Source organism: Salvelinus fontinalis, chromosome 23 (genome assembly GCF_029448725.1).
Source record: "Salvelinus fontinalis isolate EN_2023a chromosome 23, ASM2944872v1, whole genome shotgun sequence".
Classification (NCBI taxonomy): Eukaryota; Metazoa; Chordata; class Actinopteri; order Salmoniformes; family Salmonidae; genus Salvelinus; species Salvelinus fontinalis.
This window is the reverse complement of record NC_074687.1, coordinates 6,864,529-6,881,356: the sequence shown is the minus strand read 5'-3', so window position 1 is coordinate 6,881,356 and position 16,828 is coordinate 6,864,529. Positions and strand designations below refer to the sequence as shown.

The 16,828-nt window shown below is 44.0% G+C and overlaps 1 protein-coding gene across 2 annotated transcripts in view; it reads right to left on the bottom strand.

Annotated features, from left to right (window-relative positions):
• sytl5 (synaptotagmin-like 5) overlaps positions 1 to 16,828 on the bottom strand; it is a 119,893-nt gene that overhangs the window by 16,702 nt on the left and 86,363 nt on the right. For both annotated transcript variants that reach the window (XM_055877751.1, XM_055877750.1), the window contains exons 8-9: positions 5,355 to 5,452; positions 802 to 897 (exon numbers count right to left, since the gene is read on the bottom strand). In XM_055877751.1, the coding sequence (XP_055733726.1) occupies positions 802 to 897; positions 5,355 to 5,452 (194 nt within the window). The remainder of the gene's footprint in view (positions 1 to 801; positions 898 to 5,354; positions 5,453 to 16,828) is intronic.

Genomic DNA, 16,828 nt, shown 5'->3' with positions numbered 1-16,828 from the left:
ACGGCCAGAATTAATGTTGTTAGTCATGTCTGAGGTGAAATTAGAAATGTCAGACAGGCAGGGGGTGTGTGTCGCCTGTTAACCTAACAATGTCTCCGATTTGTCCTTTTTTTATGATTGTGTTTTTTATCTCTTCTATATTTCTGGGGGTATTTCCTATTTATTGATTGCATTTGGTATTTAATCCCACTGGGCACACACTGGTTGAATCAATGTGGTTTCCAAGTCATTTCAACAAAATGATGTTGAACCAATGTGGGAATAGTCTGTGCCCAGTGGGATGTGTGTATGTTTGTATTCTGCAGGGCTCATTTGTAAAAGAGACCTACGTCTGTCAATCACAAAACTCAGCTAATTATTTAGTTTAGTGTTGTGAGAAAATAAACAGAAATGTTGTTCTAAGTCAGGTTCTACCAGAGCATAGCACACATACAAATGATATACAGTATATACACCTGTGAGTTTAGGCAAATTTTCCTGGCTCCTAGTAAATGTCTATATGTGAGCTGTGCTGTGAGCTGTGCTGTGAGCTGTGCTGTGAGCTGTCCTGTGTGTGTGAGACACTGCCCTGCTGTTCTTCAGCCCTGAGGTCACTGGTGCTATTGACACTGTTCACACAATGGTTTCAACACAGCCATGACTCTCTCATCAATCCTCTTTATGGGCTGTGTGTGTGTGTGGCAGCATGCCTGCAAGTCTGTCTTCTTGTGTGCCAGAGCATGGCAGATGCATCTTTGTGTCCATTATGTGGGTGTGTGTGCGTTTGTGTGTGTCTGTGTTTACTATACAGCAGGGTATTACCGTAGATACAGCGCAGCTCATGCGTCGGCTGGCGGCCCTGCTGTGTGCCGACATCAGAGCATCGATGTCCTCGTCTTTATCATTATCATCAAACTCCTGGAGAACACAGAAACCATCAAAAGAGACATCAACCAATGGAATCTCTCTGTAGATTCACAGTAATAAGGCAATACAGTGTAAACACAGTTTTCTGTGGCAACTTCGAATTCAATCAGACAGGTCAGGATTTAATCAGACAAGTCATATTTCTTTCCAAGATGGCATAGCAGTCAGACGTCCTTTGTCCTCGTCTTGCCGTGTCCCGTGTATATATATATTTACATATTTTCTTCGCATATCTTTTATATATATTTTTTTCTAAAAACTCAACTTCAAAACACTCTCCTGCAACCCGCCTCACCCCCAAAAAAAGAAGGTATTATTCACCTCAAATCTGAAATCCACAACAGAAGCTAGCCAGTTCACTGGCTAACGTTAGTATTCAGCTAACCACGGTTGGCGATCATCAGCTATCCTTTAGCTCGAAAAGCTATGGCCAGTTTTGTACAACGCGACTCAGACCAGAGCATACCGGACCTATTTTCTCTCCATATCCCTGGATTTCTACCGCAAGCTCTGGACATTTACACCTGGATCTTGCAGCTAGCTAGCTGCTATCCGAGTGACTATTGACTAACGTCGGTCCCGGAGCAAACATCAATTATTCCGGAGCTAGCCAGCTGAAGAGTTCCATCAGCCACTCCTGGGCTACAATCACCTATCCGGACCCGTTTTACTGCCGATGCGGAGCCCCACCGGGCCTTCACGACTGGACTACCGACGTTATCTGCCCGAGGGAGTTATCCAACTGGCCCCTCCGTCGTGACGTAACCTGAACGCCCATCTGCGGCCCGCTAATCGTTAGCTGTCTTATCGGCTGCTATCTGAATAGGTCTATTGGACAATTTTCTTGGGCCACTATAACTATATCTATTTTGCCAATTGGATTGGTCCCCTCTACCACACGGAACCCCACTAATCTACTGATGGAAACGCACAAGGTGGCTAAAAACAGACCTCCATCCTCTGCCAGTTTGCTACCCATGGCCCGGCTAGCTGTCTGAATCTCCGTGACCCCAACCAACCTCACTACTCACTGGACCCTTATGATCACTCGGCTAAGCATGCCTCTCCTTAATGTAAATATGCCTTGTCCATTGCTGTTCTGGTTAGTGTATCACTGCATCATCCATCAATCTGTCCTGTGTGCCAGTCTGGGAAAATAGTATTCTGAGGTCATGACAATGATGACGAAACTGATCAACCTTTTGAGAGCAACATCATCCCTACAACACCACCTGCCACGAGGCATTCTGACAGAGGTCAATGCCAGTTTTGATGACTTACTACTGCACAACAATGTCAGATGGCACAGCAAAGGCAGGGTTTGGAACACTTTTGGGCCATTCAGGAGGAAATCAAAGCTTTCTTATCAGAGCAAAAGAGTGACAAGGCAACTCAGTTTTCTGAGTTTTTGGAAGATGAGGAAAAGATGGAAACAGTTGCCTTTTTGACAGACATTACATCACACCTTAATCAACTGAATGTTAAGCTGCAGGACAACACAGTGTGTGATATGATAACAGCAGTCCGAGCTTTCCAGAAGAAATTGGAGCTTTTCAAGAATGATCTTCAGAGAGAACTTGTCCACTTCCCCAATCGTCTGGTGCAAACGCAGGGAGACAAAGATGTTCCCAATCATGTTGATTTCATCTAGAAGCTGATGGATAACTTCAAGGCTTGCTTTGAGGACTTCACTGTTGGAAGAGAACTGCTGCTGCTCATCCAGGACCCTTTCTTAGTCACAAAAGTGACAAAGTTGTCAAAAGAAGCAAAACAGATCTTCAGATGGGTAGACGTTGCATCACCCAATAAAATTGTTGATTGAGCTGCAAGAAAATGTGTCTTTGAAGGAGCAGACTGGTGACTGTGACCCTGTCACTTTCTGGGGAAAGATGGTGCCTGCAGCTGCTGTCCCTGTTCTCAGGAAATGGGCACTATACACCCTGACAATGTGTGGCTCCACATACAGCTGGGAATACAGCCTTCTCCACAATCAACTTTATTTAAAACAAATACCGCACCAGGTTTACCAATGAACACCTGCACTAATGTCTCAGAGTTGGTCTCACACCATTTGTGCCAAAGTTCAAACCATTGGCAGTAGACAGAAAGTGTCATTTCTTTCATTGATGCAAGGGCAAGGCCCAGAGTGACTTCTACATGAATATTGCACGGCCCACATTGACATTCTGTGCGTTCAGATTCTTATTTTTGTTCAACTCTCGTTCGTTCTCCAGAAAACATGCACTTTATTTGATAAAAAATACATTGTTTAATTCAAGGCCCATGTATAATGGTGGACTTTTTAGATAGACAATGATGCAACCACTTTCATAATTCAGCAATGTTGATGTAATGTTGCACATTCTTACATTCAAAAGAAGTAGTAATTAATAGTACTTATTAGTCTAATTTAATGTATTTAATTTACATTTTATGTAACAGAATGTTTCCCAAGTCGTAGACTACAAGCTTTGTTATTACGCTGTACCACAGCGCCGATAAAGGACGATATCTATCCGGACCTTTGCCACCTAGGACATTTGTGTCACTGGATCTTCTCAAATACTAGTTGAGTACCCCTGGGCTATAGACTACCTGCAATTAGCATAGCAAAGTTTAATTGCAATTATAAACCCAGATTTGGGGCCTATGCCTATTGAAATAACAAGTCAGTCTTGCAAATAGGCCATTTATAACAGTTTATAGTGTTAGCATCTGGCACATAAAAACGACACAATTGCCCAAAAATAGCCTAACATTCGCTTTTTGAAGTTCGTCCAAGTGTTTCTTGCACAGAGGTTTTGAGATCCTCTGTCCAACTTTCATCACTCAAACTCTCCTGTCGGATTTATCTATAGTTATGCACATGCGCAAACAAGATTTATTTACAATTATAAACTGGGTGGTTTGAGCCGTGAATGCTGATTGGTTGAAAGCATGGTATGACAAAAACATACTTTTTACTGTTCTAATTACGTTAGTAACCAGTTTATAACAGCAATAAGGCACCTCAGGGGTTTGTGGTATATGGCCAATATACCACAGTTAAGGGCTATGCCATAAGAACATTACATACATACATTACACCTTCTCTGGCCTTATTGCTTAATCATAGCAGTCAAAACAAGTTAAATCGGCATCCATTGATGGTAAATGAACTGGAGAGTTTAATAAGAGCGATTTATCTTTTCTCTTGTCACATATTCTTAAACTCACAAGAATCATTATTTTGATGGAAAACCGAATTTTGCTTCTTAGCCTACATCGTTAAAAATAACCGATATTCCTTCTTAATTCGCTCGATAAAATTATGGGGAAAGGATGAATGTAGCAACGCCTCTCTTGCTGTGAAACATTTTTTTGAGATTGTTTTCAGACAGAACAAACACTGCCATTAGCTACGCTCCGTTTCCTCGAAGAATAACCAAGACCACACCAACCATAGCAGACAAAAAAAAATGTTTTGTTAAGAAACTAAGTTAGTTATGAACCTCATTTACTAAATGGTTGAACCCATAACGCACATTTAAACAGAACCTCAGTGTCCCGTTCCTGACCTATTTTCTCTTGTTTTGTATTTATTTAGTATGGTCAGGGCGTGAGTTGGGTGGGTTGTCTATGTGTTGTTTTCTATGTTGGGGTTTTGTGCGTTCGGCCTGGTATGATTCTCAATCAGAGGCAGCTGTCAATCGTTGTCCCTAATTGAGAATCATACTTAGGCAGCCGGGGTTCACGTGTGTGTTTGTATTTCGTTTCAGTGTTCGTGCCACACGGGACTGTTGTTCGGTTAGATTATCTTTTGTTATTTTGTTTCGTGTAGTGTTCAGTTTATTGTGAATAAAACATGCACACTTTCCACTCTGCGTTTTGGTCCGATCCCTCTTCTGACGAAGAGGAGGAAATCTGCCGTTACACTCAGTTGTGCATGCTAGCATCAATTTACCAGACTCAAATGACAGCATTGCCATGCAAAAGTAAAATGTAGTCTGGGGGCTGCACAACGGGCACAAAGGGTAAAATACCGGTATACATAATTTTAATAGCAGGATACTGTAAAGTTCATTATCCCTCTGAAGAGTATGAATTAGGCTGTTTGAGAAGGTTTGAATCCTAAGCAACCTGCCTACACTTAGTACAATACAAACATAGCTACTGTAGTAGGTCAAAACTGTGTGCTGGAAAACCTTGGTGGAACATGGGTGGAATAGGCATTGTGGTGCTTGTGAATTTCCTTTATTTTTTTGGCTTCAGACCAATGCCTATTCTCACTTAAAAAGTAGTTTGGGGTTTTTAATAGCTTAGAGGAAGTCCACTGTACTGTGCTCTATCTGTATGGATCAAAGATCATGGTTATGTTGCCATAGAGATGGACACAAAATATGTTGACTTATTCCGGGGTAAGATGTGTGGGTGGTGTGTGGAGGTGGACAAGAGATGTGTGTGTGTACCGTGTCATTGAGCCCAGGAACGGAGCGGCTCCTCAGACTGAGGGCCTCATCACTGGCAGAACCAGGAACAGACAGGTCCACCTCAGAACGACTACGATCTACAGAGAGAGAGAGAGAGATGGAGAGAGGGAGAGAGAGAGAGATGAGAGGAGGAAGTGACAAGGTATTCCCTCCCCACAGCCACACATAAAGACTGTTATTTTCAGTTATTTCACAGCTATGCCTAATGACACTAATTGGTGTTGTTGTTATGAAATGCTAACATGTGACAGAGCACCATATGCTGCTACAACAGCCGGCTGCTACCAGTGGAACATTAGAAAAGTGGTTGAGTGGCGAAAGGGAGAAAGAGAGGAAGGGAGAAGAGAGAGGAAAGAGAAAGAGTAGAAGAGGAACAAGAACAGGGGAGTGAGTGTAAGAGAGAGATCAAGAGAGGTCTAGAGTGAGAGAAAGAAAGAAAGAGTGAGGAAGAAAGGAGTATGAGGAGAGAGAGATAAATAAATAGAGAGAGAGAGGGATACATTCACAGAGCTGGAGAGAGACATGGTGGAGGTCAGAGAGCTAGTCCACACAATCCAGACAGAACAAACCCACAAAACAGACCAGCACAACAACAACCCCTCAACAAGACCCGGAGGGCAGAAGGTGGAGATGGACGGCTGTCTGAGAGCTGGCTGCTATATGGACTGAGTTGAGAGAACTTATGGAGGCACACACGGTACTGAAGGATGAGGTCAGAAAGCTGAGGTGTAACAGAGAGCAGGACACTCCCCCAGAGAAGCCAGCAGAACAGCCCACTTCAGACCCGGACCACAACCTCAACACCACAATCGGATAGACAACACAGGACCCACCAACCCAACAGACCCCACCCCCTCCTAACAGCCCCCATGTCAGCTCCCCTGATAGCCCTCCTGACAACCCCCCCACATCCACTGAGGACACACAAAAGCCAGAGATTGTGTTCCTCATTGACTGAAATGGCAAATACATTCAAGAGGATAAACTTTTTCACAAACACAGAGTGGTTAAATTCTGGTGGCCAAACACTAGGCATGCCCTGGAGCTGTTGTCAGAGGACAGACTAGAGTCGCCCAGCCACATCATAATTCACATTGGCACAAATGACCTGAGGGCCCAGATGGAAAGGGTGGCAACAGCACTCAAGGGAGTGACTGAAAAAGCTTCTTCCACTTTCCCCAATGCACAAGTAGTTATCTCCACCCTGCTACCACAAAAATACTTCCACCCAGCCACCATACAGCGGGTGAATGAAAGCATTTCCCAGGACTGTGTCTCAAAACCTAATGTCTACCTGGCCCACCACATCACCCTGGACTTTAACAGCCTTTACAACCAGGTCCACCTCTACAAGGCAGCAATCCCAACTTTTGCCAGGACAGTGAAGGACGTCACCCTCAACCGTAACCCCAGCACCTCACAAAGGAGCAACAGAGCAAAGGACACCCCACCCAGACCAGCGAGACACCCTCCCAAACCTGTAAGACCCCCTCCTGAAGGACCTGCACCGAGAGAACACATGCCAAGAGGACCTACACCCAGATCACAGCATCACCTGCCACACCACAACTAGCTAAAACCCAAGCAAACCCTGGCCACACCCTATATAGGCCCCCCCATATCAGACCTATGCCCCTTCTGCCCACCCCATGACCCCCGCCCATGCGGCAAGGACCTCAACATGACAGGACATATGCCCAGGCCGTGAGCAGAGCAAAAGGCCCAACCCCCACTGTTACACCCACACAAGCCCCATCCTGCACCCTAAGAGGTATGTATCAGATGCTCAACATGCTCTGCTCACACCTACTGTAATGATCCGGGCCTAAACCACACAACAACTACACTAGACACTATGGAACATGGCATAAAGGAGACGGACCCACTGGTTGCCCTCTAGGTTACAGAGAGCTGGTAGTCCCATCCACCAAACCACCAGGTGTGAAACAGGGAAGAGACTCAGGGGGTATGCTAATTTGCTATAGAGCAGACCTAACCCACTCTATTAAATTAGTTAAAACAGGAACATTTTACATCTGGCTAGAAATTAATAAGGAAATGATCTCAACAGAGAAAAATGTCCTCCTGTGTGCTACCTATATCCCCCCACTAGAATCCCCATACTTTAACGATGACAGCTTCTCCATCAACAATTTCCAGGCTCAGGGACATGTACTAGTCTGTGGTGAATGGACAAGAACCCGACACCCTCAGCACACAATGGGACACAGAATTCCCTCCCCCATATAACCTCCTAGACACAACTATGACAACATAACCAACAAAAACGGGTCACAACTCCTGCAGCTCTGTCGGACGCTGGGTATGTGCATAGTCAATGGTAGGCTTCGAGGGGACTCCTATGGTAGGTACACCTATAGCTCATCTCTTGGCAGTAGTACTGTAGACTATTTTATCACTGACCTCAACCCAGAGTATCTTAGAGCGTTCACAGTCAGTCCACTGACACCCCTATCAGATCTCAGAAAAATCACACTCTACTTGAACAGAGCTATGCTCAATCATGAGGCATCAAAGCCAAAGGAACTGAATAATATTAAGAAATGCTACAGATGGAAGGAAAATAGTGTGGAAATATACCAAAAAACAATTAGGCAACAACAAATTAAATCCCTTCTAGACAATTTCCTGTAATAGTGAAGGTGTAAACTTGACAGTAAAACACCTAAACAGTATATTTGACCTCTCAGCTTTCCTATCAAATCTAAAAATGTCAAGCAGACAACCTAAGAAAATGAACAATGACAAATGGTTTGATGAAGAATGCAAAAGCCTAAGAAAGAAATTGAGAAACGTATCCAACCTAAAACATAGAGACCCAGAAAACCTGAGCCTTCACTGTGGTGAATCATTAAAATAATACAGAAATACATTACAGAAAAAGAAGGAACATCATATCAGAAATCAGCTGAATGTATTTGAAGAATCCATAGACTAACCACTTCTGGGAAAATTGAAAAACTCTAAACAAACAACAACAGGAAGAGTTATCTATCCAAAACAGAGATGTATGGATAAACCACTTCTCCAATCTTTTTGGCCCTATAACAAAGAATAAAGAGCAAAAACATATACATGATCAAATACAAATCTTAGAATCAACTATTAAAGACTACCAGAACCCACTGGATTCTCCAATTACATTGAAGGAACTACAGGACAAAATACAAACCCTCCAACCCAAAAAGGCCTGTGGGGTTGAAATGAAATGATAAAATATACAAACCACAAACTCCAATTGGCTATACTTAAACTCTTTAACATCATCCTCAGCTCTGGCATCTTCCCCAATATTTGGAACCAAGGACTGATCACCCCAATCCACAAAAGTGGAGACAAATTTGACCCCAATAACTACCGGGGGATATGTGTCAACAGCAACCTTGGGAAAATCCTTTGCATGATCATTAACATCAGACTTGTACAATTCCTCAGCGAAAACAATGTACTAAGCAAATGTCAAATTGGCTTTTACCAAATTACCGTATGACAGATTTCTTTCCACAGCGCCGGGGGGTGAGACAGGGAGGCAGCTTAACCCCAACCTCAACCAACATATATATCAACAAATTCACAAGGGCATTAGAACAGTCTGCAGCACCCAGCCTCCCCCTAATGGAATCTGAAGTCCAATGTCTACTGTTTGCTGATGATCTGGTGCTTCTTTCACCAACCAAGGAGGGCCTAAAGCAGCACCTAGATCTTCTGCACAGTTTCTGTCAGACCTGTGCCCTGACAGTAAATCTCAGTAAGACAAAAACAATGGTGTTCCAAAAAAGGTCCAGTTGCCAGGAGCACGAATACAAATTCCATCTAGGGACTTCTATGCCATCAAAAGGAACATAAAATTTGACATACCAATTAGGATCTGGCAAAAAATACTTGAATCAATTATAGAACCCATTGCAATTCATGGTTGTGGGGTCTGGGGTCCTCTCATCAACCAAGAATTCACAAAATGGGACAAACACCAAATTGAGACTGCATGCAGAATTCTGCAAAAAATATCCTCTGTGTACAATGTAAAACACCAAATAATGCATGCAGAGCAGAATTAGGCCGATAACCGCTAATTATCAAAATCCAGAAAAGAGCAGTTAAATTCTACAACCACCTAAAAGGAAGCAATTCCCAAACCTTCCATAACAAAGCCATCACCAACAGAGAAATTAACCTGGAGAAGAGCCCCCCCCCCTAAGCAAGCTGGTCCTGGGGCTCTGTTCACAAACACAAACAGACCCCACAGAGCCCCAGGACAGCAACACAATTAGACCGAACCATGAGAAAACAAAACGATAATTACTTGACACATTGGAAAGAATTAACAAAAAAACAGAGCAAACTAGAATGCTATTTGGCCCTAAACAGAGAGTACACAGTGGCAGAATACCTGACCACTGTGACCAACCCAAAATTAGGGAAACCTTTGACTATGTACCGACGGCAGACCTGGCTCTCAAGGAAAGACAGGTTATGTGCACACTGCCCACAAAATGAGGTGGAAACTGAGCTGCACTTCCTAACCTCCTTAGAGACACATAATTCCCTCAGATTACACAGACCACACAAAGAATTCCAAAACAAATCAAATGTTGATAAACTCCCATATCTATTGGGTGACATACCACAGTGTGCATCACAGCAGCAAGATTTGTGACCTGTTTCCACAAGAAAAGGACCACCAGTGAAGAACAAACTCCATTGTAAATACAACCTATATTTACGTTTATTTACTGTACATTTTGATAGCTTACGTCACTTTTGTTAATTATCTATTTCACTTGCTTTGGCAATGTAAACATATGTTTCCCATGCCAATAAAGCCCTTTAAATTGAGAGAGAGAGAGAGAGAGAGAGAGAGAGAGAGAGAGAGAGAGAGAGAGAGAGAGAGAGAGAGAGAGAGAGAGAGAGAGAGAGAGAGAGAGAGAGAGAGAGAGAGAGAGAGAGAGATAACAGGGTGGGTGGGAGGGAGAGAGTAACATAGGAGCTGTAATAACTTATGCCCTTGGCAGCTTTAGTGACAGTTTAACGTGTAAACTTGTTAAGATATTTTATCAAGGTTTAAGACAAATGATTAAATAATTCTACCCAGAAACTTAACCATTAGGATTAGAGTTTATGTAGCATGGACAAGGAGTAATTAAAAATGATAACCATTGTGGAAGAAAAGAATGTATGTATGTGTCGAAAGAAAGCAGAGACTTGTTAACCTATGTTTGAACCGACCCAGCTATAACTCTGTGGAGATAAGAAAAGACAGCGAGAGCCCTCCAGGTTTTCCGTATCTGGGGGGGACTGGAACTGTCAGCTAAGTGGTAATAAAGTGTGGTGAGACTTCAGGAGATAATCCAGATATAATATTAATGTATGTAATGTATGTGCGTTAGTGTGTTGGAATGGACTTTGGAATCAGCTTTGTCTTGTCGGAGAGGAGGAGGGCCATTTTAGGACTCTATGACGCTATGTGTGATATATAAACTAATGTACATGGTATTTTGAGTAGAGCTCTGTCGAGTATAAAGCTATTGATTAATTTGGACACTGGTCTTGGTCTATTTTATGCAAATAAGAATCTTACAAATTCTTAGAAACGGACAGAGTGTTTGCTTGGTTATAATTAAATTGGTTAACGAACATATAGTGGAACGACTCCCACCGAAGGTGGCTCCCCTTCCTGTTCGGGTCGTCCTCGAGGCCGGTGTCGGCGCGCTGCGGGAGCCGCGCTTCAGGGGGGGGGGGGGGGTACTGTAACGACTCCCACCGAAGGTGGCTCCCCTTCCTGTTCGGGTGGAACTCAGCGGTCGTCGTCACCGGCCTACTAGCTGCTACTGACTTTTCCTCCCCCTCCATTTTTGTTGATTATTGACACCTGTTTGTGGTTAGGGTGATATGTGGGGCTTTATTACCCAGCAGCCCGGCCTGAAGGGTGTGCGGGATTGTTGTGTGTACAGTCTGTACATTCTTGTGTGTCAGGATACGTGGTCGTTGGTTTATGTTTATTCGTATTTCTCACTTTGTTTGTGGTGAAGCATTAGTTTTAGAGTAGCGTCGTGTTTTCACCCGTGTGGGGAATTAAATTTGGAACGCTACTCTGAACTCTCTGTCTCCTGCGTTTGACTCCTTTCATCCATGACACCCCGGGGCATTACATATAGGAAACAAATTCCTCTAACAAAACTTCATTCTTACAAAGTGCTACAACTCTCCAGTCTACGTCATGCTCCCACGCACCCAGTCTAATAGAACACTTCCTAACCCACGCACCCAGTCTAATAGAACACTTCCTAACCCACACACCCAGTCTAATAGAACACTTCCTAACCCACGCACCCAGTCTAATAGAACACTTCCTAACCCACACACCAAGTCTAATAGAACACTTCCTAACCCACGCACCCAGTCTAATAGAACACTTCCTAACCCACACACTCAGTCTAATAGAACACTTCCTAACCCACGCACCCAGTCTAATAGAACACTTCCTAACCCACGCACCCAGTCTAATAGAACACTTCCTAACCCACACACCCAGTCTAATAGAACACTTCCTAACCCACGCACCCAGTCTAATAGAACACTTCCTAACCCATGCACCCAGTCTAATAGAACACTTCCTAACCCACGCACCCAGTCTAATAGAACACTTCCTAACCCACGCACCCAGTCTAATAGAACACTTCCTAACACGTGCACCCAGTCTAATAGAACACTTCCTAACCCACGCACCCAGTCTAATAGAACACTTCCTAACCCACCCACCCAGTCTAATAGAACACTTCCTAACCCACACACCCAGTCTAATAGAACACTTCCTAACACATGCTCCAAAGCACCCAGTCTAATAGAACACTTCCTAACCCATGCACCCAGTCTAATAGAACATTTCCAAACCCACACACCCAGTCTAATAGAACACTTTCTAACCCACACACCCAGTCTAAAAGAACATTTCCAAACCCACAAATCCAGTCTAATAGAACACTTCCTAACCCACACACCCAGTCTAATAGAACACTTCCTAACCCACACACCCAGTCTAATAGAACACTTCCTAACACATGCTCCCACACACCCAGTCTAATAGAACACTTCCTAAAACATGCTCCCACGCACCCAGTCTAATAGAACACTTCCTAACCCACACACCCAGTCTAATAGAACACTTCCTAACCCACGCAACCAGTCTAATAGAAAACTTCCTAACCCATGCACCCAGTCTAATAGAACATTTCCAAACCCACACACCCAGTCTAATAGAACACTTCCTAACCCACACACTCAGTTTAATAGAACACTTCCTAACACACACACAGTCTAATAGAACACTTCCTAACCCACGCACCCAGTCTAATAGAACACTTCCTAACACATGCACCCAGTCTAATAGAACACTTCCTAAAACATGTTCCCACGCACCCAGTCTAATAGAACACTTCCTAACCCACGCACCCAGTCTAATAGAACACTTCCTAACCCACGCACTGAGTCTAATAGAACACTTCCTAACCCACGCACTCAGTCTAATAGAACACTTCCTAACCCACGCACCCAGTCTAATAGAACACTTCCTAACACATGCACCAAGTCTAATAGAACACTTCCTAGCACATGCTCCCATGCACCCAGTCTAATAGAACACTTCGTAACCAACATACCCAGTCTAATAGAACACTTCCTAACACATGCTCCCATGCAACCAGTCAAATAGAACATTTCCAATCCCACACACCCAGTCCAATAGAACACTTCCTAAACCACACAGTGAGTCTAATAGAACACTTCCTAACACACACACCCAGTCTAATAGAACACTTCCTAACCCACGCACTCAGTCTAATAGAACACTTCCTAACCCACGCACCCAGTCTAATAGAACACTTCCTAACCCATGCACCCAGTCTAATAGAACACTTCCTAACACATGCTCCCATGCACCCAGTCTAATAGAACACTTCATAACCAACATACCCAGTCTAATAGAACACTTCCTAACACATGCTCCCATGCACCAAGTCTAATAGAACACTTCCTAACCCACGCACCCAGTCTAATAGAACACTTCCTAACACATGTTCCCACACACCCAGTCTAATAGAACACTACCTAACACATGCTCCCACGCACCCAGTCTAATAGAACACTTCCTAACACATGCTCCCAGTCTAATAGAACACTTCCTAACCCACGCACCCAATCTAATAGAACACTTCCTAACCCACGCACCAAGTCTAATAGAACACTTCCTAACACATGCTCCCACGCACCCAGTCTAATAGAACACTTCCTAACCCACGCACCCAGTCTAATAGAACACTTCCTAACCCACACACCCAGTCTAACAGAACACTTCCTAACACATGCTCCCACGCACCCAGTCTAATAGAACACTTCCTAACCCACGCACCCATTCTAATAGAACACTTCCTAACCCAAGCACCCAGTCTAATAGAACACTTCCTAACACATGCTCCCACGCACCCAGTCTAATAGAACACTTCCTAACCCACGCACCCAGTCTAATAGAACACTTCCTAACCCACGCACCCAGTCTAATAGAACACTTCCTAACACATGCTCCCAGTCTAATAGAACACTTCCTAACCCACACACCCAGTCTAATAGAACACTTCCTAACCCACACACCCAGTCTAATAGAACACTTCCTAACCCACGCACCCAGTCTAATAGAACACTTCCTAACCCACACACCCAGTCTAATAGAACACTTCCTAACCCACGCACCCAGTCTAATAGAACACTTCCTAACCCACGCTCCCAGTCTAATAGAACACTTCCTAACCCATGCACCCAGTCTAATAGAACACTTCCTAACCCACGCACCCAGTCTAATAGAACACTTCCTAACACATGCTCCCATGCACCCAGTCAAATAGAACATTTCCAAACCCACACACCCAGTCTAACAGAACACTTCCTAACCCACGCACCCAGTCTAATAGAACACTTCCTAACCCACGCACCCAGTCTAATAGAACACTTCCTAACCCACGCACCCAGTCTAATAGAACACTTCCTAACACATGCTCCCATGCACCCAGTCAAATAGAACATTTCCAAACCCACACAACCAGTCAAATAGAACACTTCCTAACACATGCTTCCATGCACCCAGTCAAATAGAACATTTCCAAACCCACACACCCAGTCTAATAGAACACTTCCTAACACATGCTACCACACACTCAAGTCTAATAAAACACTTCCTAACACATGCTCCCATGCAACCAGTCTAATAGAACAGTTCCTAACCCACGCACCCAGTCTAATAGAACACTTCCTAACCCACGCACCTAGTCTAATAGAACACTTCCTAACCCACACACTAAGTCTAATAGAACACTTCCTAACACACACACCCAGTCTAATAGAACACTTCCTAACCCACGCACCCAGTCTAATAGAACACTTCCTAACACACGCAACCAGTCTAATAGAACACTTCCTAACCCATGCACCCAGTCTAATAGAACATTTCCAAACCCACACACCCAGTCTAATAGAACACTTCCTAACACATGCTCCCAGTCTAATAGAACACTTCCTAATCCACGCACCCAGTCTAATAGAACACTTCCTAACACATGCTCCCACGCACCCAGTCTAATAGAACACTTCCTAAAACATGCTCCCACGCACCGAGTCTAATAGAACACTTCCTAACCCACGCACCCAGTCTAATAGAACACTTCCTAACCCACACACCCAGTCTAATAGAACACTTCCTAACCCACGCACCCAGTCTAATAGAACACTTCCTAACCCACGCACTGAGTCTAATAGAACACTTCCTAACCCACGCACTGAGTCTAATAGAACACTTCCTAACCCACGCACTGAGTCTAAAAGAACACTTCCTAACCCACGCACTCAGTCTAATAGAACACTTCCTAACCCACGCACCCAGTCTAATAGAACACTTCCTAACACATGCTCCCATGCACCCAGTCAAATAGAACATTTCCAAACCCACACAACCAGTCAAATAGAACACTTCCTAACACATACTCCCATGCAACCAGTCTAATAGAACAGTTCCTAACCCACGCACCTAGTCTAATAGAACACTTCCTAACCCACACACTCAGTCTAATAGAACACTTCCTAACACACACACCCAGTCTAATAGAACACTTCCTAACCCACGCACCCAGTCTAATAGAACACTTCCTAACCCACGCAACCAGTCTAATAGAACACTTCCTAACCCATGCACCCAGTCTAATAGAACATTTCCAAACCCACACACCCAGTCTAATAGAACACTTCCTAACCCACACACTCAGTCTAATAGAACACTTCCTAACACACACACCCAGTCTAACAGAACACTTCCTAATCCACGCACCCAGTCTAATAGAACACTTCCTAACACGTGCTCCCACGCACCCAGTCTAATAGAACACTTCCTAACCCACACACCAAGTCTAATAGAACACTTCCTAACACATGCTCCCACACACCCAGTCTAAAAGAACATTTCCAAACCCACAAACCCAGTCTAATAGAACACTTCCTAACCCACACACCCAGTCTAATAGAACACTTCCTAACACATGCTCCCACGCACCCAGTCTAATAGAACACTTCCTAAAACATGCTCCCACGCACCGAGTCTAATAGAACACTTCCTAACCCACGCACTGAGTCTAATAGAACACTTCCTAACCCACGCACCCAGTCTAATAGAACACTTCCTAACCCACGCACCCAGTCTAATAGAACACTTCCTAACCCACGCACCCAGTCTAATAGAACACTTCCTAACCCACGCACTGAGTCTAATAGAACACTTCCTAACCCACGCACTGAGTCTAAAAGAACACTTCCTAACCCAAGCACCCAGTCTAATAGAACACTTCCTAACACATGCTCCCATGCAACCAGTCAAATAGAACATTTCCAATCCCACACTACCAGTCTAATAGAACACTTCCTAACCCACACACTGAGTCTAATAGAACACTTCCTAACACACACACCCAGTCTAATAGAACACTTCCTAACACATGCTCCAAAGCACCCAGTCTAATAGAACACTTCCTAACCCACACACCCAGTCTAATAGAACACTTCCTAACCCACGCACCCAGTCTAATAGAACATTTCCAAACCCACACACCCAGTCTAATAGAACACTTCCTAACCCACACACTCAGTCTAATAGAACACTTCCTAACACATGCTCCCATGCAACCAGTCAAATAGAACATTTCCAATCCCACACACCCAGTCTAATAGAACACTTCCTAACCCACGCACTCAGTCTAATAGAACACTTCCTAACCCACGCACCCAGTCTAATAGAACACTTCCTAACACATGCTCCCATGCACCCAGTCAAATAGAACATTTCCAAACCCACACAACCAGTCAAATAGAACACTTCCTAACACATGCTCCCATGCAACCAG